The 26,017-nt window shown below is 52.7% G+C and overlaps 2 protein-coding genes across 6 annotated transcripts in view; both read right to left on the bottom strand.

The window, feature by feature from the left end:
• The window catches only part of SGIP1 (SH3GL interacting endocytic adaptor 1), a 53,213-nt gene extending 42,488 nt beyond the window's left edge, over positions 1-10,725 (bottom strand). The window contains exons 1-2 of one of the 2 annotated variants that reach the window (XM_086902261.1): positions 10,685-10,725; positions 6,443-6,487 (exon numbers count right to left, since the gene is read on the bottom strand). In XM_086902261.1, coding sequence (XP_086758387.1) covers positions 6,443-6,452 — 10 coding nt within the window. In that variant the 5' untranslated portion in view covers positions 6,453-6,487; positions 10,685-10,725. Of the gene's footprint in view, positions 1-6,442; positions 6,532-10,684 lie in introns of those variants that run through there. The other variant, XM_086902262.1, reaches the window with a different exon arrangement.
• Positions 10,726-16,003: 5,278 nt separating this feature from the next.
• PDE4B (phosphodiesterase 4B) overlaps positions 16,004-26,017 on the bottom strand; it is a 165,478-nt gene continuing 155,464 nt past the window's right edge. For all 4 annotated transcript variants that reach the window (XM_086841630.1, XM_086841631.1, XM_086841632.1 and 1 more), the window contains 8 exons: positions 24,458-24,636; positions 24,012-24,110; positions 23,732-23,896; positions 23,389-23,488; positions 22,595-22,749; positions 22,381-22,503; positions 20,823-21,005; positions 16,004-18,073 (listed from right to left, as the gene is read on the bottom strand). In XM_086841630.1, the coding sequence (XP_086697756.1) occupies positions 17,711-18,073; positions 20,823-21,005; positions 22,381-22,503; positions 22,595-22,749; positions 23,389-23,488; positions 23,732-23,896; positions 24,012-24,110; positions 24,458-24,636 (1,367 nt within the window). In that variant the 3' untranslated portion in view covers positions 16,004-17,710. The remainder of the gene's footprint in view (positions 18,074-20,822; positions 21,006-22,380; positions 22,504-22,594; positions 22,750-23,388; positions 23,489-23,731; positions 23,897-24,011; positions 24,111-24,457; positions 24,637-26,017) is intronic.

Here is a 26,017-nt window from a genome sequence, read left to right as displayed (position 1 = left end):
AACCCAAAAATCCAGGATCCATTCCACAATTCTATCATTATTAGGAATTAATTATAAATATTAACTTCGATAACAATGTGTAGATTTAACAAGTTCCATAAATGGAGCATTAAATATTATTTTAGTATATATTCAGATTATTTTATTTGCTTTAAATATGTGTTTTATATAATATTTTATTATATATTTAATATATAATATTTTTAATATTATAAACAATATATATATATTATTTATTTAATGTATTTGTGGGGCTCCTGAAGCAAGGGCAGGCTGGAAAACCTCATCTTTCCTGCTCCAGCTTATCCCAAAATTCCCGCAGTTTTCCACAAATTAATCCAAATTTGAGATTTTAAATTCCTGACCATGCATAGGTAGAGAATTTTAAGATTTTTTTCCTCCTTACATCACCTAAAACCCAAAAAATTTAACACAAAAGACACCAAAAACTATCAGAATTTAAACACAAATTAAAAAGTGCCAATTCCAGAAGTGCTTTTCCAAGTCTGGGATGGATCAGGAATATTTCCCAGCTAATACAGGATTTAAAATCTGCTTTTAAATGATTTTATCCTTGTCAGCACCAATCCAGTGTAAACTGGGATGTGCTGGGGAATTCCCACTTCCCAATCCCACCTCAAAACTTCCTGTACTGGGGAGGAGACGTTGGTAGAAGTGCAGGAATTCCTACAGGACAGCCCTAGAATCTCTGCTCCAGGAATTAAAATGGGAAAAAAAAAATTGAAAAAAAAATTAAAATGGGGAAAAAATTCAGTGGCAAAAAAAAATTGGAATGGGGGAAAAAATTAAGTGGGGAAAAAATTAAGTGGGGAAAATTTAAAATGGGGAAAAAAATAAAATGGGGAAAAAAATTAATTTAAAATTTTAAAAAAGCCCCCAACACCTAAAAGGAAATTCTAATGAAAATAAATCCATTTCTGAGGATTCCAGTACAAAACCTCAGCAGCTGGAAGCACTTCCAGCCTCGATCCTCTTTCATTCCCACAGAAGGAGCAGAAAACGCTTCGGAAGTGCCCAGGAACAGCCGCCTGCAACGGAATTTTGCTTCCAGACAAAGAGCTGAGCTCCTCAATGGCTGGCAGAGCAAACAGGGCCACACTTTGTGCTCCTGGGAAAAGCTCATTCCCTAAAAATCCACCTGCGCTGCCCTCAAGGGATTGGATTTGATTTTTTGGGATTTTTTTGGGATTTTTCCTCCTAAAGCTGGGGGGAAAATAAAGAAAAAGCACGGCTTGGGGTTAAAGAAATGAGTTAAAAAATCAGCTTTGGGGAAAAAGGGAAAATGGGAATGAGGCACCCCCTCCCTTCCCGAGGCAGATGGATCCTCACTGACAGGTCTGGAGCATCCCAACGCTTCCAGGTCACTGCTCTGGGGAGGAGCTCTGCAATCCCCTCCTTCCCAAGTTTTCCTTCACACTCCTCCTCTCCAATCCCGGTATTGGATCGGGATTCCTGCCACAAACTCTGGATAAATCCCATTTTCCTTCATGTTCCTGCAATCCCAAAACTGGATCAGGATTCCTGCCACAAACTCTGGATAAATCCCATTTTCCTTCGTGTTTCTCCAAACCCGGTATTGGATCAGGATTCCCGCCACAAATTCTGGATAAATCTATTTGCCTTCATGTTCCTCCAATCCCAAAAAATGGGATTCCTGCCACAAGCTCTGGATAAATCCCGTTTTCCTTCGTGTTTCTCCTTTCCAATCCCAATATTGGATCGGGATTCCTGCCAAACTAGATAAATCCCATTTTCCTTCATGGTCCTGCAATCCCAGTATTGGATCGGGATTCCCACCACAAACTCTGGATAAATCCCGTTTTCCTTCATGTTCCTCCAATCCCAACATTAGGTTGAGATTCCTGCCACAAATTCTGGATAAATCCCATTTTCCTTCAATTTCCTCCTCTCCAATCCCAAAATTTGGTTTGGATTCCTGTCACAAACCTTGGATAAATCCCGTTTTCCTTCATGTTCCTCCAATCCCAGCACTGGATCAGTATTCCCACCACAAACTCCGGGTCAATCCCATTTCACACCTCCAACACCTCTGGGGGCTCAACACCAACATTTCCGGCCGGATTCCCACCCAAATCCACGTTTTTAACGGATAAAACCCGCACCGGGCGAGGCTCACGGTGAGCAGCACCCGACTTCACCTGGAATTTTTTTCCTACAATCCCTAAAACCCGACTGAGGCTGGTGAATCACACAGGAAATTCCTGCCTTGGCAGGAAAACCCCAAATTCCCGCCTTTGGGAGCCGCTTCCAGATTCCCAAGGGCACATTTTAAACTGGGCTCACTCCAAGGAGGAGTTTTGCCTATTTTTTTTTTTTAGGTTTTGCCATCTTTTTCCGGGATTTTGCCACTTTTTTTCCCCTCCCAGGTTTTGCCATAATTTTTGTTTTAGGTTTTGCCACATTTCTGAGGTTTTGCCTTTTTTATTTTTGAACCCCAAACCTGAGAGCTCCAGAGCTTTTTCTCTTCCAAACTTTTCACTTCCAAGGCTTCATTTCCACAAAATTCCTCCTTGAGAGCTCAAACCCACCTGGATCAGCCCCCCCAAAATATCCCAAAAGTCCTAAAGGACATTTTTGGCCTGGAGAGTGGTGGGATGTCCCCAACCCTCAGCCCATCCTTGGACACGGGAGGAGCCAAATCCATGGATCAAGCTCAGCATTCCCTGGGCTGGCCATGGAAAAAGAGGGAAAAAAATAATCTCCTATATCCCAAGAAAGTTGTTTCCTTCCCAGTTCTGCAGAAAATTCCAAATCCAGACTCCCAAATTTCCCTCCTCAAATCCAGACTCCCAAATTTCCCTCCTCAAATCATACTCCCAAATTTCCCTCCTCAAATCCAGACTCCCAAATTTCCCTCCTCAAATCCAACCCCCCAGATTTTCCCGGATTATTTCCTCGCCAAGTCCTGCACTGAGCGCGTTCAACCAAAATCTACAGGGACGAGACCACCCAAAAATCAAATCAAGGCAGTTTTCAATCAGCACAGAGGAATTTTGGGATGTTCCATCGATGGCTCTGGCATTCCGAAAACGGAGACGGCCACGGCTAAAAGAAGATTCCAGGAAAATTCTCCTGGTTTGGATGTGATTGCAGAATCCCAGACCGGTTTGGGTTGGGAGGGGCCTTAAATTCCATCTCATCCCAGCCCTGCCCTGGGCATGGACACCTTCCACTATTCCCAGCTGGAGAGAACATTCCCATGGAAATTCCCCGAGTGACCAAACTTCCCAGTTTGAAGAAATTCCGAGAAATTCCCGCTCTGGGAAGGCTTCTCCCCCATTTTGGGGTCTGGAGAAGCACTGGGAGCAGGAAAAGCGGGAATGACTTTCTCCGGAGGAACCGCGTCTGCTCCTCTCTTCCCGACATCCCAGAGCTCCTCCCCGAGCAGCGATTCCCAAACTTCATGGAAGCCTCCCAACGCCCTGGAGACGCGGCAGAGAATTCCAAAAGGAGTCCAACCCGTTCCGTGCCCGGCCGTTCACCTCCGCCGCCCGCCCGGGGCGCTTCCGAGCGTTTCACAATCCCCAGGGAACATCCAAAGCCCTCATCCCACACCTGAGGCACCTCGGGGGGGTTGAATCCCCATCCCAGCCCTGCTTCCCACCGGGCTGAGCGAAGCCAAGAGCAGCAAATCCATGGGATGTTCCTGCACCCCATCGTCCCAGCCCTCCGTGGAGGGGGAGGAATTCCCACTGCTGGAGACACCTTTGGCTGGGCTCCGGGAATATCTCCCACACTCGGGGTTTTTTGGGCATTTTTTTGGATATCCATGAACAAGAAACACTTTTCCATTCCCAGAGGAATGACCAAACATTCCATCTCTTGAGCACAACGTCCGTATCCAGCAAAAATCGCTCATCCCGCGCCCTTCCCCACGAGGAGAATTCGCTCTTTTTCCAAGGAAAAGGAATCCAAAGGAATCCCTGAGCCAGGAGCGTCCCGGGGGCCCTCACCCCCACCCGCCACTTCCAGCTCGTGTCCAGCACCAAAAGTGATTGGAATAATTAATTACAGCCCTAATTAAACCCCTTTAAGACCCCTCACCGCAAGGAACTCGCGGTGTTTTGTGCAGGTATAAAAGTTTCAGCTCCAATTAAGCCAAGTTTGTTGAAACCATTGAATTAATTCTAATTAATATTAAATAAATATCATTAAATAAATTTATTTAATCAATAATATTAAATATAAAGAAATAATAATAGTGAAGAAATAGAAATATTAAATAATATTAACTAGAAATAAATTATATTAAATAGAAATAAATTATATGAAATATAAATTATATTAAATATTAACAAATTATATTAAATAGAAATAAATATTAAATAGGAATAAAATTAAATAGAAATAAATGATATGAAATATAAATAAATATTAAATAGGAATATTGGTATTACATAGAAATAAATGATATTAAATATAAACAGAAAATATTAAATAGAAACAAATATTAAATGGAAATAAATGATATGAAATAGAAATAAATATTAAATATGAATAAATAATATTAAATATAAATAATATTAAATAATATTAAAGATAAATAAATAATATTAATAAATCAAGCCCCCCATCCCCTGCGAGGGGCCAGATTTGCAGTGGGATCTTGAAGTTCCACTTCCCACAAATCCAACCAATTTCCAACTACTTCAAAACTCAAAAAACCCTGCAAAAACCCCAGGAATTATTCCAGATTTCCCAACTTCTGTTCTAGGTTTGCATCAACCACTGGGGGAACTTTTCGAGCTGTTGAATAATTCACTTTTTATCAAGAGTATTTCAATTTTTTCCCCATTTTTTTTTTCCCCCCATGCATGGTTGGGTCATGGAAGGTGATTCCACTTCCCATTCCATGGGCCACAGCCCCGGATCCATCTCCAGCGTGGGGCTGGCCAGCGACCAAAGCTCCTGCCAGGCCCAAATCCTCAAGGAATGAAAACAACCCCAAAAAAACCCCAAACCACAAACACCAAAAGGGCCTCAAAACCCCGATTTACTTCCCCTGAGCAGCCTCAAAACTGAATAAAATCACTCAAACCAAGGCCTACAACATGACAACTTCCATTCATCCAGATGAATTCCTCCCTAAAGGTTGGGATTTTGGGAGAAGCCGGGTTTTTATTGGCATTTTCCCTGCCGTGACCTGCCCCTGTGGTGGGATGGGTTTGATGTCATGGGCTAAAATTAAAACCTCGTTTGCTTGTGACTCTCGTCAGCACCAGGGAAAGCAGGGAAAGCTTTTCCTGGGATCCAAAGGATGACAAAACTCATTTCCTTCACACCCAATCGTCCAAACCCCGTCCTGGGAAAGGCCATTCCATGTGCCACACGCGGCCGTGACGACGCCTGGATTCCCGGGATCGGGGAAATATCTTAAATCCATAAAATTTCCATGGATTCCGGGGCTTCTCCAGGTGAATTTGGGCAGGGGGGAGCCCCAGATTTCAGGGATAATCCGGGAAGCAGCCCAAATTCTGCCTGTCATCCCGGGAAAGCTCCATGGGTTGGAAGTGGCTCCACCGAGCCAGGCCCTGCTGCTGCCACCAAGGGGCCAGAACTCCCCCAAAATTCAATATATTTTGCTATTGTGAGGCCTGGAGCAGCCATTCTGCTAAAATAGAATTAAATCCAAGACATCCTTTCCCTGCATCCTGCTCCAGGAGGAATTAAAATGATAAATAATAAAGGAGAGCTTTACATACGGCCGAGACAGACGACAGAGGATAAAATTCCTGTCATGCCCAGAGGCTTTTCCCACACAGGATCAGACACGGCTCCCTGAAGCATCCTGTGCCTGGAGCCCGTATTCCCTCCTCATTCCCATTTTTTTATGCCAAGAAACCCCAATCCAACATCTCCTCCTCCCTCCCCAGACCGGCATCTCCACGACACGGCAAGAAAAAAAATAAATTTAAAAACAACAACAACAAAAAAAATCATCTCCAGTTCCAATTTTTCCTCTTTTCCCCCCGAAACGCGGCTCATCCATCCAGGGAAAAGCACCGGATCCCATCTGTCAGCTGCACACCCCCGGCTCCATCCTCTGCGCGGCATCAAATAATCATTTCGGGATCTGAATCCCGACGGATCCAGCCGGCTCTGGGCTGGGGGAAGCGGCGGCTCCATGGAAAACCGGGAATTTGCCCAGCCCGAGCCGCCCGCACAGGGCTGGGGATGGAATTGCAAATAATCGCACGGGCTCGATATTATATCACCACCACCCTGCCGCTGGAATTGCCCGGGATTAGGGGGAGGGGAGGATTCCGTTCCATTATTAATTATTATTATTATTATTTTATTTAGGAAAGGATCAAACCCCCCCCTCCCCGACCAGCCCGGGCGCGGGATCGGCTCCTCCTCCTTCCCAAAGCCGGGAGAACGCGCCCGGCTCATCACCCACCTTCCATCATGGTGGCAGAATTGCATTCCTCAATCCCCGAGGAGCCTGGAAAGAAAAAACCACAGGAGAACGCGGGTCCCTCTCAGCTCGGCCTCGGCGCTTCCCGGGCGGCGGGGAGGATGAGGAGGAGGAGGAGGAAGAGCCGGGAATGCCGCGGCTAGGGGCAGGCCATGGATGCTGCTGCGCCTGTATCACCTCCAGGATGGCATCGCGGAGGATGCTCGGAGAAAGGGAGGACGAGGCGGGCTCGCTGCCTCCCGCCCCGCACTCCTCACATGCGCGCTCGCTCCCGACACACCCCCCGGGAACACTCCAACCTATTTCCCAGATTTTCTTTAATTTTTTTTTCCCACCCCTTTTTCCACCCTCCCCAAAAGCAGAACCCCTGTCCGCACCTCGTGACGCACTTCCCCTCCCTTAATCCTATTGCGGCCAGCACGATTAATTCCCGGCCGCTGTCAGATTAGGAGCGCGCGGGGCTGGGAATGGGGGGAAAGGGATCAATCCCGGCTGGAAAAGGGAGAGGAGCGGGGTGAGAACGCGGGGATGAGAGCTCGGGCCCTCCTGGGAGCCTCTCCCAGCCATCCCAGGGATAAATCCATCGCTGACGTCACGGCGCCAGCAATTAGCCCCGAAAGGAGGATGCGGGAGGAATTTCTCCCCGACTGCTTCCAGCAGCGCCCGGGAATTAATCTGGCATGAAGGAAAAGCGGAGCGGGGAACAAAAGAGGCGGAGGGGAGGAGCGGGGGGGCTGCGAGCGCTGGGGCCGCGCTGTGCCCGTGTCCCCCCCGGGATGTCACCGTGTCCTGTGTCCCCATGGTGCCACCCTGCCCTGTGTCCCCCCCGGGATGTCACCGTGTCCTGTGTCCCCATGCTGCCACCCTGTCCTGTGTGCCCCCAAGGATGTCACCCTGTCCTCTGTCACCCCCCAGTGCCACCCTGTCCTGTGTCCCTATAATGCTACCCTGTCCTGTGTCCCCCCCGATGTCACCCCGTCCTGTGTCCCCCCCGATGTCACCCTGTCCTGTGTCCCCCCCGATGTCACCCCCAGCACCGTTTCCCCCTGGAAGAGCCCCCCGGGGATTTGTGGGTCCCTCACCCCCTTCCCAACCTGTTCCCACTGCGGGGGGAGGCTCAGCCTGAATTATCGGCATCGCTCCTGTTTTATCCAAAAAACCGGGATTTAAAGCCGGCCCTCCAGATTCGGCTGGGAAGCTCCCAAAGTCCGGTTATTTTTTATCCCGTGGCAGGAAAGGTGCTCAAACCCTCCCAGGCTTCTCCAGGATCCTCATCCCGGCTCCTTCCCGGCATCCAAACCCCCCCAAAAGCCGGGATTGGCTCCGTGAGCTCCCGCGGAGGAGCCGCTCCTGCCCCTCCTGTCCCCTCCAGGGCACAACAGCGCAGTTTTGGGGACAACCCGCGCTGCCCGGGGTGGTTTTTCAACGTGAGCGCCGAGCGGGGATGGAAAAACTTCCCTTGTACCGCTCACCCCGCATCAGCATCTTTGGGGTCATCCCCGCAGCCCCACCCGCTCCTCAGCATTTCTCCCTGCTCGGGAGCAACACCCGCATCATTTCTCCCATCCGAAACAAAACAAAACAAACAAAAAAAAAAGTGGTTTTCATGAATGAAAATCAATTTTTTTTTTGCCCCGTTAAAATGTAATTTTTCTAGTAAGAAAGAAAAAAAAAAGAACAAAAAACCCAACATTTTTTTTTCCCACTCCCGTTAAAAATATTAATCCAAAAGCCAAGCGCCTCCTCCGAGGGTCTGGATAAATCAGGGAGGGAACAGGAGCTCAGCAGGGCCCAGCTGGTGGGAAATGCCACAGGGATGGGATTATTGAGCAGATGGTTCCTTTAATCCCACAGGAGCTCCTGTGACCTGCCTGCCCCGCTTCCAGCACAGCCAAGGGAATTCCGCTTGTAATCCCAGGCTGGGCACAACCCCTGGAATGTTCCTCTGTCCCCTCCGCCCAGGCTGGCACTCGGTGATGGGCAGGCAACTTCCAAATTGCCCAAATTCCTCCTGGATGCACCAAAACAGCACCAATCCCTCCCAAAATTCACGGAGGCTCCAGAATTCCCATCCCTGGGACAGGGTCTGGAGCAATCCTAAGGGAAAGCGGGAATGGGATGAGCTTTGGGGTCCTTCCAAACGGAAATCTGGGGATTTTGGGATCCCCCATCCTGCGGCTCGGGGCCATCCAGGGCAGAGCCCCCTCCCCACGGCTCCTGAGGGTTGAGATTCCTTCAGCAGACGGGGAGAGCCAGGATATCCCTGCCAATCCCTTCCCAGGCCATGGATAAAAAAATCTTTCCAAATTTTCCCGTTTCAGCGCTGGGTTTGGGCAGCACCCCCTCTCCATCACTCCTGGGAATCCTTTGGCTGCTGCTCATCCATCCCAGCTTTCCCCTGGGATATCTCAGCCTTGTGAGGCTCCTCCTGCCACGGGACGAGGCCAAAACCCCCCCAAAAATCAGCCCCACCCCAAGGACACCCCAGAGCCGCTCCTGGAGCGGGCTCATCCCAAAACCAGGCGGGCGCAGGGAGAGCCGGGTCCCGCTGGAGCGTTCCCACCTCCCTGGGGAGGAGGCACCAAACGCCCCTTCCCGAGCCAAAACCACTCCCAAACTCCGCAATTTCACTTCCAAACTGCCTCGGACAATTCCCGTGAAAAGCGCTGGAAATCTCCGGCCGCTCCGGAAGGAGACGCGCCGGGAGCCGCCGGCAGCAGATGAAGGCGAGAGGCCTGAAGATTATAAAAAAAAAATAATAATAAAAAAGAAATCCAAATAAAAAAAATAAAAGCGAAGGCAGCAAGTGAGTCACGGAGCGCATTACTCATCTCCCGGCAGAGTCAGCCCCAGCTCCATGTGACAGCCCGGCCCCGGAGCCGCAATGGGATTTGCTAAATAAAACCCCAATCCTCAGCCTCGGGCAGGACGTGGCCCTGGCAAATCCCGGCATTAGGAGCGGCCAGGGGTTGTTCTCACCGCCCCACGCCCCTTTGGATGGGCTGGAATTAAACCTGGATGGCTCCCGAAGGAATGAGCTGGGAGAGGCCGGAGCTGCGGCCCCAGCCTGGATCCCCTGGCCTGGGCACAGCAGGATGGGATTTCCCGGGAAGTTCAGCCTTTGGCATCCTTCCCTATAAAACTGGGATTAGAGGAGACAAGGACAGGGACAGCTCCCAGTGTCCCAGGCTGCTCCAAACCCATCCAGCCTGGCCTTGGGCACTGCCAGGGATCCAGGGACAGCCCCAGCTGCTCTGGGAATTCTATCCCAGGGCCTGCCCACCCTGCCAGGGAACAATTCCTGCAATCCCAAGATCCCATCCAGCCCTGCCCTCTGGCACTGGCAGCCATTCCCTGTGTCCTGTCCCTGCAGGCCTTGTCCCCAGTCCCTCTCCAGCTCTCCTGGAGCCCCTTCAGGCCCTGCAAGGGGCTCTGAGCTCTCCCTGGGGCTGATTTACAGGATTCCCTCCTCCAAGGGGGAAGGCAGGGAAGGAGGATGGGCTCAGGGAGAACCCCCAGGAGCAGCTCCCCCATCCCTCCACGAGCTCAGGAGGGCACAGAGGGGACCAATCCTGAAATTCCAGGTCCTGAAAATCCCGTGGCAGCACCCGGGAGGCTGAACCCCAAACGCTCCTGGGGCAGCCCCACCTTGGGCTTTGGGCAGGAAAGCATTCCATGAGAATCCAGAGTATCCCAGCTCATCCCAGGGCTAGAGAATCCACGGGAACAACCCCTGCCAGCCCCCAGCTCATCCCAGGGCTGGAGCAGCTCCTGGATCAGGGAATGCAGCTGCCCCCAGCTCCACACGGAGCCCTTTCCCTTCTGCTCCGTGAATCCTCGGCGTCCCCGGGCACAGAGAGCCGCTCCCACCGCGGGCAGCTGCTCCCGGGAGGACACCGGGATGAGCCCCCAGCCCGGGACCCGGCAGCGAGAGGAGGAGGAGGAGGAGGAGAGCTGGAGAACAGCGCTGGGAAAAAAGAACTTTCTCATGGAGCCGCTCTGGGCACCAGGGGTGCAGGGAGCAGCCAAATGGGACACAAAGGGGACACAAAGGGGGCACAGGGAGGGATTTACAGCCCCAGGACCGGCGCTGTCTCACTCCAGACTTCCCCGGCGCACAGAGGGTCCCGCACGCCCCCAGGAGCCGATTCCTGCTCAGAGCCCCGCAAATCCGGGATCCAGCCCCCAAAACCCCATCCCTGCACACCCCACAAGGGCTCCCACCTGCTCCTGCTCCTGCTCCCCTCTCCTGGCCCAGCCCTGCGCCCTCCTCGCTGATAACCGGGGGCTGATGGGGGCAATCAGCACCTCCCCCGATGGGGACGAGGCGCAGCTGCCCCAGAACATCGAGAATTCATTCATCTTTATTCCTCAGGGGGGGAAAAAACCGGAATTCAGGAGCACTGGCAAAGTCCTCATTTCACACCGCTTGCCTCACCCCAAATATTATCGAAATATTATCGAGCCCATTCCATCAGCCCGGAATGTGGTTTGGGGTGGGAATGGATCCACCCCTGCTCCCCCCAGCCTGCCTGGGGGTCGGTGCCGCACGAGTTATTCCACCAATGCCCAGACCATTCCCATGGGTTTGGATTCCTGGTGCTGGGAGGGAGCTTTTGCCTCCTTTAGGTAAAATTTGGCAGCTGTGGAAAGAAATGCAGAGAAGCAAATTCTGCCCTGACATAATCCAGAGCTCCAGGAATGCCGGTGGAGCCTCTCATTAAAATTTAAGGTGTCTTTAGGTCCTGATCAGCTTTGGGCCTGCTAATAAAGGATGTTTAATTATTCTTAAAATTAACTTTTTCTTAAAATTAAATTATTAACTTATTTAATTATTCTTAAAATTAACAAAAAGGAAACAGGACGGGGAGGGGGCAGAGCTGGGGGGCACCAAAGGCAGAGGAAAACCCAGCGCAGCCCTGGAGCCTCTGGCACCAGCTGTGCCGGGATCCAGCTGTGCCGGGATCCAGCTGTGCAGGGATCCAGCTGTGCAGGGATCCAGCTGTGACAGGCTCCAGCTGTGCAGGGATCCAGCTGTGCCGGGGTCCAGCTGTGCCGGGGTCCAGCTGTGCCGGGATCCAGCTGTGCCTGGATCCAGCTGTGCCGGGATCCAGCTGTGCCGGGGTCCAGCTGTGCCGGGGTCCAGCTGTGCCGGGATCCAGCTGTGCAGGGGTCCAGCTGTGCCGGGATCCAGCTGTGCAGGGATCCAGCTGTGCAGGGGTCCAGCTGTGCCGGGATCCAGCTGTGCAGGGATCCAGCTGTGACAGGCTCCAGCTGTGCCGGGATCCAGCTGTGCCCAGATCCAGCTGTGCTGGGATCCAGCTGTGCTGGGATCCAGCTGTGCAGGGATCCAGCTGTGCCGGGCTCCAGCTGTGCTGGGATCCAGCTGTGCAGGGATCCAGCTGTGCTGGGATCCAGCTGTGACAGGCTCCAGCTGTGACAGGCTCCAGCTGTGCCCGGATCCAGCTGTGCAGGGATCCAGCTGTGCCCGGATCCAGCTGTGCCGGGATCCAGCTGTGCCCGGCTCCAGCTGTGCCCCCGCGCTGTGCGAGCCCTGCAGGGCCCGTCCCGGCTCCTCGTGTCCCCGCCGTGTCCCCAGCTCGGACATTCCCCGTTCCCGGGGCCCTTCCCGGCTGCGCAGCGCCGGGAGCTCGGCAGATGGAGCTGTGCAGCTGTGCAGAGACGGGACGGGGCCCGCCAGATGCGCAGGGGCCGGCCAGATGTGCTCACCTGGTCCTGCCGTGCCCCCGGGAGCTCTGGGGTCGCCGGTGTCCCCAACAGAGCAGGGACAGAGGAGGGGACAGGAATCCCCTCACAGAGAGAAACTGGGCAGGGCTGGGGACAGCGAGACCTTGGGAATTCTCGGGCTCCTCGTGTCACCCCAAAAGGGACATTTGGGAGAGCCAAAACACCCAAACCCATCTGAAACCCCATCAGCTGGGCCCCAGCCCGCCCTGTCCCCCCCGGCCACCCCAGTGTCCCTCCCGTGTCCCTCCCGTGTCCCTCCCGTGTCCCCCGGGAGCCGCAGGCTCTGTGCGCTGCCCCCGGCTCCTCCCCGGCTTTCACCGCAGAGCTCCCGGAGCTCCCGGAGCTTCACTTCTCACTCCTCAACTCCGCGGGAACCCCGGGTGAACCCCCCAGACCCCCCCGGCCGCAGGAGAGATCCCGGCACGGAGCAGATCCTGGCGGCCGGATCAGAACCCGGGAATGTCCGTCCCAAACAGGGGGACACGGGGCCCAGGAGCAGGGAATCCAGAAAAATACGGAATCACTGAGGTTGGAAAAGGCCCCTGAGGCCACCGCTGGCCCACGTCCCCAAGTGCCACATCCGCACGGATTTGAAATCCCTCCAGGGACGGGGACTCACCCCTGCCCTGTTCCAATGCTTGGCCACCCTTTCCATGGAGAAATTTCCCCAAATATCCAACCTAAACCTCCCCTGCTGCCACTTGGGGCCATTTTGTCCTGTCCCTTGTTCTGGCTCTGTCACACAGCACTGGGCAGGTGGGAACAGCCACGCTCACCCCTAAATCCCACGGAAAGGGGTGGGAAAAGGCCATGGAAATCCAGCTGCACCCCCAGGAGAGCAGGCTGGGCTGGGAAAGAGCAGCAGGGCTGGTTTAATATTTGATTTAATAATCACAGCTCCTGTGAGCAGCGGTGACCTCGGGGGCAGAAGTTTCCTGGCAGGAGCTCTGGGGGATCCCTGTCCCCACGCCCCGGGAAGGGCTGGGCCTGTCCCACTGCTCATCCCTGGGATTGATGCCCGGGGGTGGCTTTAGGGCTGCTGGAAATTCCCCTGAAATCCCAGCTCCAGTGGGAAACACTGTCCTTGGGGACAAGGCCGGTTGTCACTCGGGGGCTCTGGGTGACATTAACCTGGGGTTAATGCTGGCAGCAGGGAGGGGACAGATCCCTGAGCATCCCTGAGCATCCCTGAGCATCCCTGGGCATCTCTGAGCATCCCTGGGCATCTCTGAGCATCCCTGAGCATCCCTGGGCATCCCTGAGCATCCCTGTGAATCCCTGGACATCCCTGGGCATCCCTGAGCATCCGTGGGCATCCGTGGGCATCCCTGAGCATCCCTGAGCATCCCTGGGCATCCCTGAGCATCCCTGGACACCCCTGAGCATCCCTGGGCATCCCTGTGAATCCCTGGGCATCCCTGGAAGCGCAGTGTCCCAGGAAGGTGCCCATCCCGGGCTGGGGTCCCTCGCAGGAGCCTCTGGCAGTCCCTGGAAGTGACCTGGGGACCAGCAGGGAGGGGCAGCAGCGCCCACCCAGCCCCGCTCCCTCTGCCCCTCCCGACGCCGAAGGAATCCGTGTGAATCCCAGGGCAGCTCTGGATGCGAGGATGGCGAAGCAGAGCCGCGGGGAATCCTCACGCCCTGAGGAACGGGGGACACTGAGCCAGCGAAGCTCCCAGCACCTGAACTGGGATTTCCGCCCTAAAAAGGGGGACAGCAGGAGGGTCCCGCTCGGTTTTGCGGTGCAGAGGCCGCTGGAGCATTTTCCCAGTTTCTGCAGCGGGGAAGGAGCAGGGAAAGGCGGCTCCTCCCAGCTCCAGAGCTGCCTGCGATCCCCAGGAAGCTGTCTGGCAGAATCGGGTCATGGAAGGGACAGGAATGAAGAGAGGGATGGGACAAGGACAGAGCAGCCCCGGCACCCACATGGCCCCCACCTGTCCCTGAGCCAGCAGTGCTGCTGCTCTCTCCTGGTTTGGTGCTTCCCCTCCCAGAAGTGACGATGCCTTTCCACCCCAATAACCCCATTCCCACCCCAATAACCCCATTCCCACCCCAATAACCCCATTCCCACCCCAATAACCCCATTCCCACCCCCATAGCCCCATTCCCACCCCAATAACCCCATTCCCACCCCAATAACCCCACTCCCACCCCCATAACCCCACTCCCACCCCCATAACCCCATTCCCACCCCCATAGCCCCATTCCCACCCCAATAACCACATTCCCACCCCCATAACCCCATTCCCACCCCAATAATCCCTTTCCCACCCCAATAACCCCTTTCCCATCCCTGCAGATCCCCGGGAGCCGCGGGCAGGACGTGGCTGCCGCAGCCCAGGGACGTGGAAAGGATGAGTTGGGGTGAAGGGAGGATGGTTTAAATTAAAAGGAGAGATTTAGATGGGATCTTGGGCAGGAATTGTTCCCTGGCAGGGTGGGCAGGCCCTGGGATAGAATTCCCAGAGCAGCTGGGGCTGTCCCTGGATCCCTGGCAGTGCCCAAGGCCAGGCTGGATGGGTTTGGAGCAGCCTGGGATAGTGGGAGCCGTCCCTGCCATGGCTGGGGTGGGAATGGGGGGGGTCTGAGGTCCTTCCAACCCAAACCAGTCTGGGATTCTGTTAATCCACTGGGAAAACCAAATCACTACTGCCCCTCCAAGGAGTTTCTCCCAAGGAATTTTCAGCAAGGAGTTTCAGAGGTTCAAACCCCAGTTGGGTGCAGGGAAGATCCCCCAGGATCCGATGGCTGAAGCCCCTTCTGCTGGGACAGGGGGATGTGACAGGAGGTGGCCTGGCAGTGGCTGCTCCATGGAGTGCCGGGTGGGAATGCGGGGATGGGATGAGATCCAGGGAAAGCCTGTGCAGCCCCTCAGGGGACACTGCCCGTGTCTCCTGCTCTCCTGCAGCTCCTGGCCTGGCACAGGATGTTTTTTACTGGAAAGTCACTTGTTTTGGGTCAGGCCGGGACATGAAAGCTCCCGGGGGCCGGGCTGTGCGCGGCCATCGCTTCCTGTCTGCGCCCGCCTTCCTGTCGCCTGCTGCCACCGGCCCTGCAGGAAGGACCAGGGCCCTGGTGTCCCACAGAGGTCCCCTGGTGTCCCACAGATGTCCCTGGTGTCCCACAGAGGTCCCTGGTGTCCCACAGAGGTCCCTGGTGTCCCACAGAGGTCCCTTGGTGTCCCATGGATGGTGGCCGTGCCACCAGGAACGCTCCTCTGCCCGTGCCTGAGGAGCGGCTCCCACTGGGGCCACTGGGAATGCAGGGACTGGGGTTGGCCTTGGAGGTTCTGGGTTCAGGGCATGGGAGGTTCTGGGTTCAGGGGATGGGAGGTTCTGGGTTCAGGGGATGGGAGGTTCTGGGTTTAGGGGAGGGGAGGTTCTGGGTTTTGGCTGTGGGAGGACTCTGGGATTGAGCCATGGGAGGTTCTGCGTTTCAGCCATTGCAGGGTTTGGGGTTTTGGATCCAGGAATGTTCTGGGTCTCAGCTGTGGGAGATTCTGGGGTGTTCTGGGTTTTGGCCAAAGGAAGGTTCTGGATCTCAGCTGTGGGAGGTTTCAGATTTTGGCCAAAGGAATGGTCTGGTTTTCAGCCATCAGAGGGGTTTGTGTTTTGGCCACAGGAGGGTTCTGGGTTTTGGGGCTGGGCCATGGATGGTTTTGGGACTGAGCACAGGAGGGTTCTGGGTTCTGGGACTGAGCACAGGAGGGTTCTGGGTTTGAAGGGTCCCATTTTCTGTGCCCCAAGCAGTGGTGACACTGTTCCCGCTGCCCTGCTGACAAAAACCTCCCGCAGGCTGGGTCATGCTTTCATTTATTCACTTCATATAAAAATCTCTTAAGAATGCGCCTGAACACAATATAGAATACTATAACATACATAGTGTGAAACTTTGGGGAACAATAAAATAACCACCTGGAACAATGCAGTGTTCAACAGACAAACAAACCCATTGATCATGCACAACTGTGCTATTGTCATGAACTAATTAGTCACGAGTTGGACCAAAAAGCTTGAAACATATTTTACAAACTGAGATTGACACCGCTCACGATGCCGGACAAGCTTTGTCAGAGGAAGTTTCACAGCACAATTATTACATCAGTTCACATTTTTTTTTTATATTATTTTTTTTTATTATTTTTTTCCATCATAGAAATTCACATTGGGTTGTTCAGAAATTGGAACGTTGTGACGTTGAAAAGCCGGCCCGGGCGTGGGGAGTTCTTTTTTTTCCCCGCCCTCAATCTCTGCATTCCTGGCAAATTCCCAAATTTGCTGCCCTGGGATGCGGTGTCCCCTCCCCACGGGCGGCTGCCACCCGAATGCCCTTGCTGGGTTGTGTCTGTCTCTTCAGCTATGTTCAGGTTCTTGGACTTTATGCAATACAAAAAGGTTACGAGAGAAAAAAAAGGCAACTCTTATTCCGAGTTTTCTACGCCATTAACATCGCCGCCGACAGGCGATGCTAATTCATATAAATTAATAACTTACAAAACATTACAGTATGTACAGTAGGTAATAAATACACTGTTATAAACAGTAATGGAGGTGGTAGAGCTCGAGGCAGTGCAGGAGGAGGAGGAGGATGGTGGACCTAAACCTAGGGAACGTGGACGAGAGGCCGGAGAAACACAAATATCCGAGCGTGCAAATTCCAGGGAGCTGCCGAGGGGGAAGGCGTGCCACACGCTGCCTTGCCACGCTTACTCAGGGATGGACTGAGCTGTGCCATGGAAAGAAAAACCTGCCCTCTGTCCTGCTCACCACAAACCCAAACCCCGGGGAGGAAAAGAAATCCCGCTGTTCCCAGCGAGGGAACGGCGCCCGACGGCACCGAGCGGCTCCCGACGGCTCACCGGGGGGATTAGGAACACATCGAAGGTGCAGTAATGCAAAGCAGAGGGTTTCCCCTTCTGTTTAGTCTGTCAAAGTGATTAACTGCAATAAAGTGACAGGTATTGCCCATGAAAAAAAAGGAAGACTGCTTCTGGTAACAGGAAGAATCCAAAAAGTAGCCGTCAATTCCGAAACACCTTGTGTCGCTTTTGAACTACCAAGCTCCGTGTGTTGGATTAAGAGACTCTTGAAAAGACATGAAAGTGTTTACAAAGAAGGCACACAGGTCTGCAGACAGGTGGTCGGGTGGACAGGTTGGATATGAGTTATTGATCAGTAGTTTCTATCAGTCTAACTGCTATAAACTCCAAAACTAACGGTATAAAATCTCTCAGTTGTGTGTCAGCGCCGCCTCGGGCCCGACCCAAGCCAGCTCCAGGACCAGGCGGTGCTCTCGGCTGACGAGGCTCAAACCACAACGCAAATCACCCGTGCATTTCCTGAGCAATCGTTCCCTACCCCATCTGGAACCCTGACTCCAATCTCAAGCAGCTGGAGGATCTGTCCCCCCGTGGCAGAGGCCTCGGCCCCGGCTGCCGAGGCGGTCGGGGGCCGCTCGCAAGCTCCGCAAGTGTTTAAAAGCCACTCCCGCGGGGCCGGGCCATTATGTGTCCACAGGAGACGTGTCTTCTGTCACAATCTCGATGGTGGCCTCCCTCTGGGGCTCCTCCTGCCCCGGCTGGGCCACGCAGAGCGTCTCTGTATTGCTGAAGTAGCCCAGGCTCTCGCCGTCCTTTTCGGGCCCGTCCGAATCCTCCTCCTCCAGCGTCAGTTCAAACTGGAACTTCTCCAGGCCCTGGCAGTCCTGGCCCCGCTCCTCCAGAGGAGGGGATGGGCTCTGAGGTATCATGCTCTGGTACCAGTTCCTGTTGTCCTCCAGAGTGTCCAGGATGTCCTGGGCGTCGGGCTGCACCAGGTCAGCCCACGTCTCCCAGAGCGGGTGGACGATGTAGTCAATGAATCCCACCTGGAAAACAAAGGGATGGACACGCTCAGGGCAAGGGAATAACCGGGAAAAGGTGGATGCAGGAAAAGTTCATCTTATTTTCATTTTACAAGCAAAATACCAGCAGCAAGTCCCCAGAGCAGCAGAGCCTAATGCAGACACGATTACCTGACACCCAAAGCTGCCCCCACACTCAGGGCTGGCTTGGGCTGGTCTCTTCTCCAAAACCAAACCTTGCTTGAGGTTTCACCAAAAACAGGAGCAGGAAATTGAGGGGACAGAGCCCTGAGCTGATCCCCCAGTGAGGGCAGCAGGAAAGGGGGGGATTCTGCCCCGCTCAGGTGAGGCTGCACCTGCAGAGCTGCCCCAGCCCCACATCAGGAGGACACAGAGCCCAGAGGGGGCCCAGGAGCTGCTCCAGGGCTGGAGCCCCTCTGGAGCCAGGCTGGGAGAGCTGGGGGTGCTCACCTGGAGAGGAGAAGCTCCAGGGAGAGCTCAGAGCCCCTTGCAGGGCCTGAAGGGGCTCCAGGAGAGCTGGAGAGGGACTGGGGACAAGGCCTGCAGGGACAGGACACAGGGAATGGCTGCCAGTGCCAGAGGGCAGGGCTGGATGGGATCTTGGGCAGGAATTGTTCCCTGGCAGGGTGGGCAGGCCCTGGGATAGAATTCCCAGAGCAGCTGGGGCTGTCCCTGGATCCCTGGCAGGCTGGATGGGTTTGGAGCAGCCTGGGGCAGTGGCAGCTGTCCCTGCCATGGAGCTGGAACTGTCAGCACTGACAGTCTGCTCCTCTCAGACAGAATTCCCAGGTTCCCGGGGACAAGGCTGGTGCATTCATGGCCCTATCCCAGGCTCCCACAGGACTGACAGCTGGGAATACCCCAGTGCTGCCAAGGGGAGCAGCCTCTATGGGCTGAAGTTCAACCTCTGGGTGTATTTTCCCGTGGGGTGCAGTTTGTGCCTTTTCCAAACCATTCCACAATTCCCCTTTCCCTCCTGCCCTCTGCCAGAGCCACCCCAGAGGAGATTTCCTTGGGAAGAGCGCAGCCAGCGGGGCCGCTCATCCCAGGAGCGCTGCCCGGCCCCCGTGGAGCGACGTTCCAGCGGTGGAAAGAGCGAGGGACGCGCGGCTCCGTCAGCCCTTCCGCTGAGCTCAACGCTCCCGCCACGCTCTGACTCAGGGAGGAACCGCGTCCAGGATGGAGCCGGCGGAACGGCCATAAAGGGGATTGGAATTCTTCCGTCTTGGCACGGCCCGGCCCCGCTCCACGGCTTTGTGTGGAGCAGGGAAATGGCTCTCCCAGGAGCCGGGCTCAACGTGCAGATGTTTGCTTTGGAAATCGCTCCCGGCTCCCTCAGACACAACAGGATGTCCAAAGGACCGGGAGCATCCAATTGGAACGGGCTGGGCAGGCAGCTCCGGCAAAAAGGTGATGAGGAGTTCCCGCTGCACGGGGGAAAAATGGAGGGGGGAAAGAGTTTGGGATGGTTGGAACCCCAAAATATTGATTTTTGGTAAAAATCAGCTCTCGTTAATCATCGTTTCTTTAAAATCATTGTTTCAGGTCGTTATTCCTTTAGAAACCTCCCAAACCATGGAATAATCAGCCATGGAATTATCATGGAATAATGGCTCAACACTGGTCCTGAAATAGCGGGAGGGCATCTCAAGCTTTGAAATGTAATTTGTATTTTGTTTCCCAATCCACTCCTCGTTTCCCTCCAGCACGGACACACCGCTTCCCTCTCTCCTTTGCCCTTCCATGACGGGCGTTTTGAGCAATTCCCGTCCTTCCTGCATGGCAAAAAGGTTTGGAAGCCTCTGGGAAGCGCAGATGTGGAGCAAAGGATGAACTGGAGCTCACATGTGGAGCACATGGACGAGCCTGGCTGAAGGGTTCGTTTCTTGTTAGGTTAAGAAATCCGACAGATTTTTCCGACAAAATCACCACGCGGTTGAGTGAATAATTTTGAAAGCACTTGGCTGAGCCCAAGAGGACATTTGGAAATAATTATCATCAATTTTGTTACTTATTCAAGCTGAAAAACCTCAGTGATGACTTGCTGGAGTCATTCAAAAACAACAACCAAGACAGCATTATATAAAGGCTGGAATCTGTTTGGACAAACAGAAATTCCTGGTTTCATTCCAGATTATCCAGGCGAAATTTTATGGCCTGTGCTGTGCAGGTCAGAACAAAATCTGACCTTGAAACCATTTTATGAATCAGAGCTAGGGATGAGCCGGTTCATCACCAAAAAAATTGGTAAATCCAGCTCCTTTTAAGTTTTGCAGGGACATAAATGAATACTTCTGGGATTCACCCTGCACAGAGCAGCTCCAAAAGCCTCTAATCCAACTGGACACGCTCACTGCAGACTTGTCCTGGATAAGGAGTGACAGCCAGGGTTTTGCAGGATCCTGAGGTGGATCCCAGCTGGGAGAAGCTCCTGATCCTGCAGATCCTGGCACTATTGGAGGGGTGAGGAGCAGAACTGCCCGTTCCAGCCTGGGGAACCAAAGGACCCAACTCCCTCTGGAAACTGGGACACGGGCAGGGAATGAGGAGATGCCCAGGGGGATGGAGAGGAGCTGGAAGAGCCTCTCCAGCCTGTGAGAGCCCCAGGCAGAGCTGGATGTCAGGGTGGATCAGAACCCACGCTCTGAACCGCTGGCTCCTCTCCTAATTGTGCTGCAAAGGCAGCTGAATTTCGTCTCTGCTTTGAAATGCCAAGCTCAGGCAGGAAAAGCTGCAGCTCAGGGCCAATTACCTGGGATTTTTCCACGGAGGCCGTGTGTTTGTCACACATTGGGCTGATTTCCATGCCTCTCTCCCGCTCTTTGTCTCCCTGCTGGAAGAACTCCTCCATGATCCTGTCTGTCCACTGCCGGTACAGCTCCAGAGACTTTGTGGGATTACTCAGGTCTGCACAATGTACCATATTCCGGAGAACCTGCAATTACATCCAGCGGGAAACTCATAAAATCAGCTGGAAAGAGAAGAGGGTTTCGAGCTGGAGCTGCAGAACGTTGCACCAAAAGATTGTCTGGTTATGAAACAGACCATAAAAATATCAGAAACATTGCACTGTGGCATACTAACGACCTGGAGCTGCTGGAGAGATTCCAGAGGAGCCCCTGGAGCTGCTCCAGGGCTGGAGCCCTTCTGGAACCAGGCTGGGAGAGCTGGGGGTGCTCACCTGGAGAGGAGAAGCTCCAGGGAGAGCTCAGAGCCCCTTGCAGGGCCTGAAGGGGCTCCAGGAGAGCTGGAGAGGGACTGGGGACAAAGCCTGCAGGGACAGGACACAGGGAATGGCTGCCAGTGCCAGAGGGCAGGGCTGGATGGGATCTTGGGATTGCAGGAATTGTTCCCTGGCAGGGTGGGCAGGCCCTGGGATAGAATTCCCAGAGCAGCTGTGGCTGTCCCTGGATCCCTGGCAGTGCCCAAGGCCAGGCTGGATGGGTTTGGAGCAGCCTGGGACAGTGGGAGGTGTTGGGGTGGCACGGAATGAATTTAAAGTCCCTCCCAACCCAAACCAGCCTGGAATTCCATGATTCCCTCTCCATGGATGAGCTCAGCTGCCCCAGCCCTCGCACAGCTCCAGCCCCACAGCTGGTGCAGCTGTGGAAGGGTCAGTGATGTCACACAGGTTTCTTTGGGAATCCAGCTGCTTCCCACCATTCAAAATCCACTTCCAGCTCTCAGGGAAAGAGGTGAAATGCTCCCACTTTATGGGGTGAGTAACATCCCGTCCACACAGGCCTGACTAAGTGGCCACAAGGATTTAGGCAGCACCAGGGTGTTTGAAATAAAGATTTAAAGAGTTTTCCCAGGAGCCTGCTGTTAAAGGAGTTGGTCATCAAAGTGGAGAGCAGAGCAGGATGGATCTTGTCCTGCTCACTGCACAACCCTGTTCCAGCATTTCCTGGTCACTTCTGTAAATCAGGGATTGAATTATTGAGGGAACAGACAGCACAGCAGTAATTCCAGCTCTGAGTTGCTCTGGATACGAAATTCCAAATGAAATTCTTGCAATGTTGCAACAGGAGAAACAAATAGGAGAAAGCAGGAAGGAAATTTAGGATCCCTCAAAACCTGACCTCAGAACGTGCCACGTTTGCAGTTCCAGGTGTCAAAAAAATCCCCAATTCTGGTCACCTAAAACCTCTGGGACCACCCTGTGCTTCTTTTCTTAGTGCAGAAGAAAGTGTCTGCTGAGAATTCAGCTTCTCTGCATGATTCAAATTTCAAAGCCACGGTAAAAACGGGAGAGCGGCTTCTCCATCCTGAGCAGAAGAGCCCAAATCCAGGGAATTTGGCTGCCTCACCTGTATTCTGTCCGTGTAGTTGTCCAGAAGGAGAACTCCCGAACTCGTCACCTTCTTGGTTTCCACCATAGTCTTCAAATCAGCCAACAGGCTCATGTGCTTGGACATGTCAGTGGCCAACACCTTTCCAGAAGGGGAAAAACCAGGATTTCAGGAGGGGAAACCACAAAAAATGATGTTTTTTGGTGAAGGAGAGAGGAGGGCGTGGCCATACCATGTCAATCACCATCTTCCTGAGGGTCTGGCGCTGCTTCTTGGTCAGGTTCTGGAAGATGTCGCAGTGCTCCTCCTGGAGCAGCTTGAAGCCCACGGCGAGGTGGTGGTTCTCCAGCACGGATTCGTCGTTGTACATCAGGGCCAGCTCGGAATCTGGGGAGGGAACACCAAAGGTGGGACTCCAGCCTGGGGAATGTGGGATTTCCAACAGGGTACTGAAATGTTTTAATGGGGGAAAGTTCCCTTTGCCCATCCCTGGAAGGGTTCAGGGCCAGGCTGGATGGGGTTTGGAGCAGGGATACCGGATGATTTAGGATTTTGGGATTCTTTTTGAGCTCCATGAGTGCCAGCCCCCAGCAACACTCAGTTGACTCAGTTACAAACCTCTGGCAACAGAATCCTGCAAAAACCCTTCCCAAAACACAACAATCCCCAGATTCTGGAATCCAGATCCACGCCTGGCCTGTGGCAGAACACAACACAAAGCCCTGTATTTGGCTTCCTGGTTGTCAACAGCAATAGGATTATTCACCTTATCCTCATGGTAGAGTTTGCACTCAGGGCTGGCAGAATTGGTTTGTGTTAGCAAGTAGGAAATGTTGACTTTACAAGTAGTGCCACAACGGTTCCCTTTGTCAGGGATCGTATTTTAATTCCTGCTTGATCCCAAAATGTCTCGCTCCCTTTACTGCGCTGTACTTTGAGAGGGCAGCACAGCCTCATTTGTGGCATGTAAAAATCATTCCCATTGTTTTTGGGGTGAAACTGGGAGAGATTTGGCACAAAACTCACTTGTGTTAATCAGGAATTGATTGGAGACCCCGGGGTGATCCACGTCGTGGATGGCGGCTGCGAAAATGGCAGCGAGGATTTCCAGATCCGTGAAGACGGCCTAGGATGGAGCAACGGGAACCTGTCAGAGGGGTTTTACCTCTCAACACCCTGGGGAGCTGATTGAGGGGAGCAAACTTTTCCAGCTCCTGTTTTGGGACAAGGCCCTGCCTCGGGAGAGAGGTGAAACAGAGATTCCACCAGCTGAGATTTCCGAGCGCTGCCGGCCCGGCGCGAAGGGAGCGCTCGGAAGAGCCAGCGGTGCCCACCCCACGGGCAAAGCCGAGCCCAGCAGGGCACTCACATCCAGGGCAGGGGTGGAGAGCAGCACATGGGTGGACTGGGCCACGTCGGCAGCGTGCAGGCTGTTGTGGTAGGCCACGTCCGAGTGGTAGTGATCCTCCAGCGTCATCATGTACGTCACGAACGTGTCCGACGAGATCTTGAAGGTTTTCAGCAGGTCCCGCTCCTGAGGGATCAGAGCAGGAACATGAGGGTCACGTGGGGCTGGAGCAGGCAGACAGGAGTTAGATGTGAAAGCACCGCTGGAAGCGGTGGGAATTCTGCATCCCGGGATTACCCACCTGGAATATGGCGTACATGATGCAGGTGAGCGGCCGGTTGTGGGAATACCTGGCCACGTTGAAGATGTTGAGGCCCCACTTGTTCAGGTCTTCCAGTTCCTTTGGAGAGCACAAAAAGAGAAGGGTTTGGATGGTTTTCTTCTGTGTTTCCCAAAAGCTCACAAATTTAATGGTTATTGTAATTATGTAAGTGCTGAACGTGCGAGCTTAATGAACACAGAGTAACCGAAGGGCTGATTTTGTGTTTCTTAATTGTTCTCCTCAGCCTTCATCACCTTCTCTCTTTTCATTTTAGGCCTATTTTCATGTGTATTTTTCATTTAATATGCTCTTAGGGCTACCATTAATTACAGCATTTCTAATGGCCACATCATTTCAGGGATATTAATTCCAAGGGGGAACAACCCATTCCCAGATCCTCCCAGAAGAGCAGGAATCTCCCATACCTTGGCCAGGTGATCTTCCTTTTCCGTCTTCACCCCAAATCGTGAGATGCTGGTGTTGTTCAAGCTGGAGCTGTGCATTAATTTCTTCACCCCGCTGATCTGTGTCATGAGCTGCTGCTTTTTCTTCTTCTCCCTGTCCTTCTGGGTGGGAGAAGGGATCTCCACGTCGTTCTGCTTGTCTGGAACATATCAGGGGGGAATGGGTGAGCTCCCAGCACGTACCCCAAAATCAGCCCTCCAGCTGCTGCCTCTGCTCCCCACTTCAAACCCGGGGGGCTCTGCTTTTGGCATCCAAAAATTAAAAAAAAACACAAAAAGAACTGATTAAAAAAGCTCTGGTTGCTCTCCTGCAGCCACTGAGTGGTTTGGGGATGCTGGACACGTCCAGGAATGTCTCTCTGTGCATGGATGTGGCACTTGGGGACACGGATTAGTGATGGGAATGGTTGGAGCCCACCATCTCCAGCCTAAGTGATTCTGTGATTTTCCATGCCTGAAAGGCACCAGGTTCTCCTTAGGGATAAATCCCAATTAATTTTATTCTCAGTTTTCGGGGGAAAATTATATATTATATTATATTATATTATATTATATTATATTATATTATATCAATTATATCATATCATATCATATTATATTATATCATATCATATCAATTATATCATATCATATATTATATCATATCATATCAATTGTATTGTATTATGTTGTATTGTATTGTATAATAGAATATTATATATATTTATCTACATATAATGATAAGATAATAATATATTATATTAACATATAGTTATGTAATATAGTATAATATAATCTTAATACTATATTTATAGATATTTATATTTATGTATTTATTTTAATATTTATTTTTATTCATAAATTTATTTCAGGGAAATAAAATGTTCAAACAACACATTTTAATTTTTTTTCCCCCTGAATAAGGTAAAACCACATCTATTTCCCCTATTTTCACTTTCTGGGGTCAATACCCCCTGCCCTTAAAACCAGTAATAAATGGGTGTCAGTGATTGATTAAAGATTTTTCCTTTATGGATATGTTAGGAATAGCATCCTCAGAGACAATCACAATTTCAGGGGATGTGAAAAGGGCCCAAACTTGGCTGTGGAGATGTTTTTAGTAAATAAATAAATCTTTAAAACCATGTGTTTTAATACCACCCTGGATTTCTGAGAGCGCAGATCCAGTGGCTCATTACTTCCCCCCAGACCGTTTTCCATGGATTTTCCCACAACCTCTGCACACCTTGAGGACCTCCAGAGCCTTCCAGGCAGGAGTTACTTTTAATTAAAGCCCTCTGAAATCCCGAGCAGCAATTAGGAAAGGAGCCATTATTCACAGCAGAGCCCGGCTGACATCAGTGGGTGTTCCCTGGGTTTTGTTGAAGGACTTTCCTCTCCATAATCTCCTTAGCAGTGACTAAGGCAGCTCCAAATGGCCATTCCGGAGCAGAAATCCCGGGTTTGTTGCATCGTTTGTCCCCACGGGGGTGGCGGTGGTGGCCGGCCCTTGGTGTGACCAAGGGTGAAGCCACCGTGGTC

This window comes from Cyanistes caeruleus, chromosome 9 (assembly GCF_971803275.1).
Source record: "Cyanistes caeruleus chromosome 9, bCyaCae1.hap1.1, whole genome shotgun sequence".
In the NCBI taxonomy this organism is placed as follows: Eukaryota; Metazoa; Chordata; class Aves; order Passeriformes; family Paridae; genus Cyanistes; species Cyanistes caeruleus.
The sequence above is the reverse complement of the archived record's forward strand: the minus strand, read 5'-3'. Positions and strand labels throughout refer to the sequence as shown.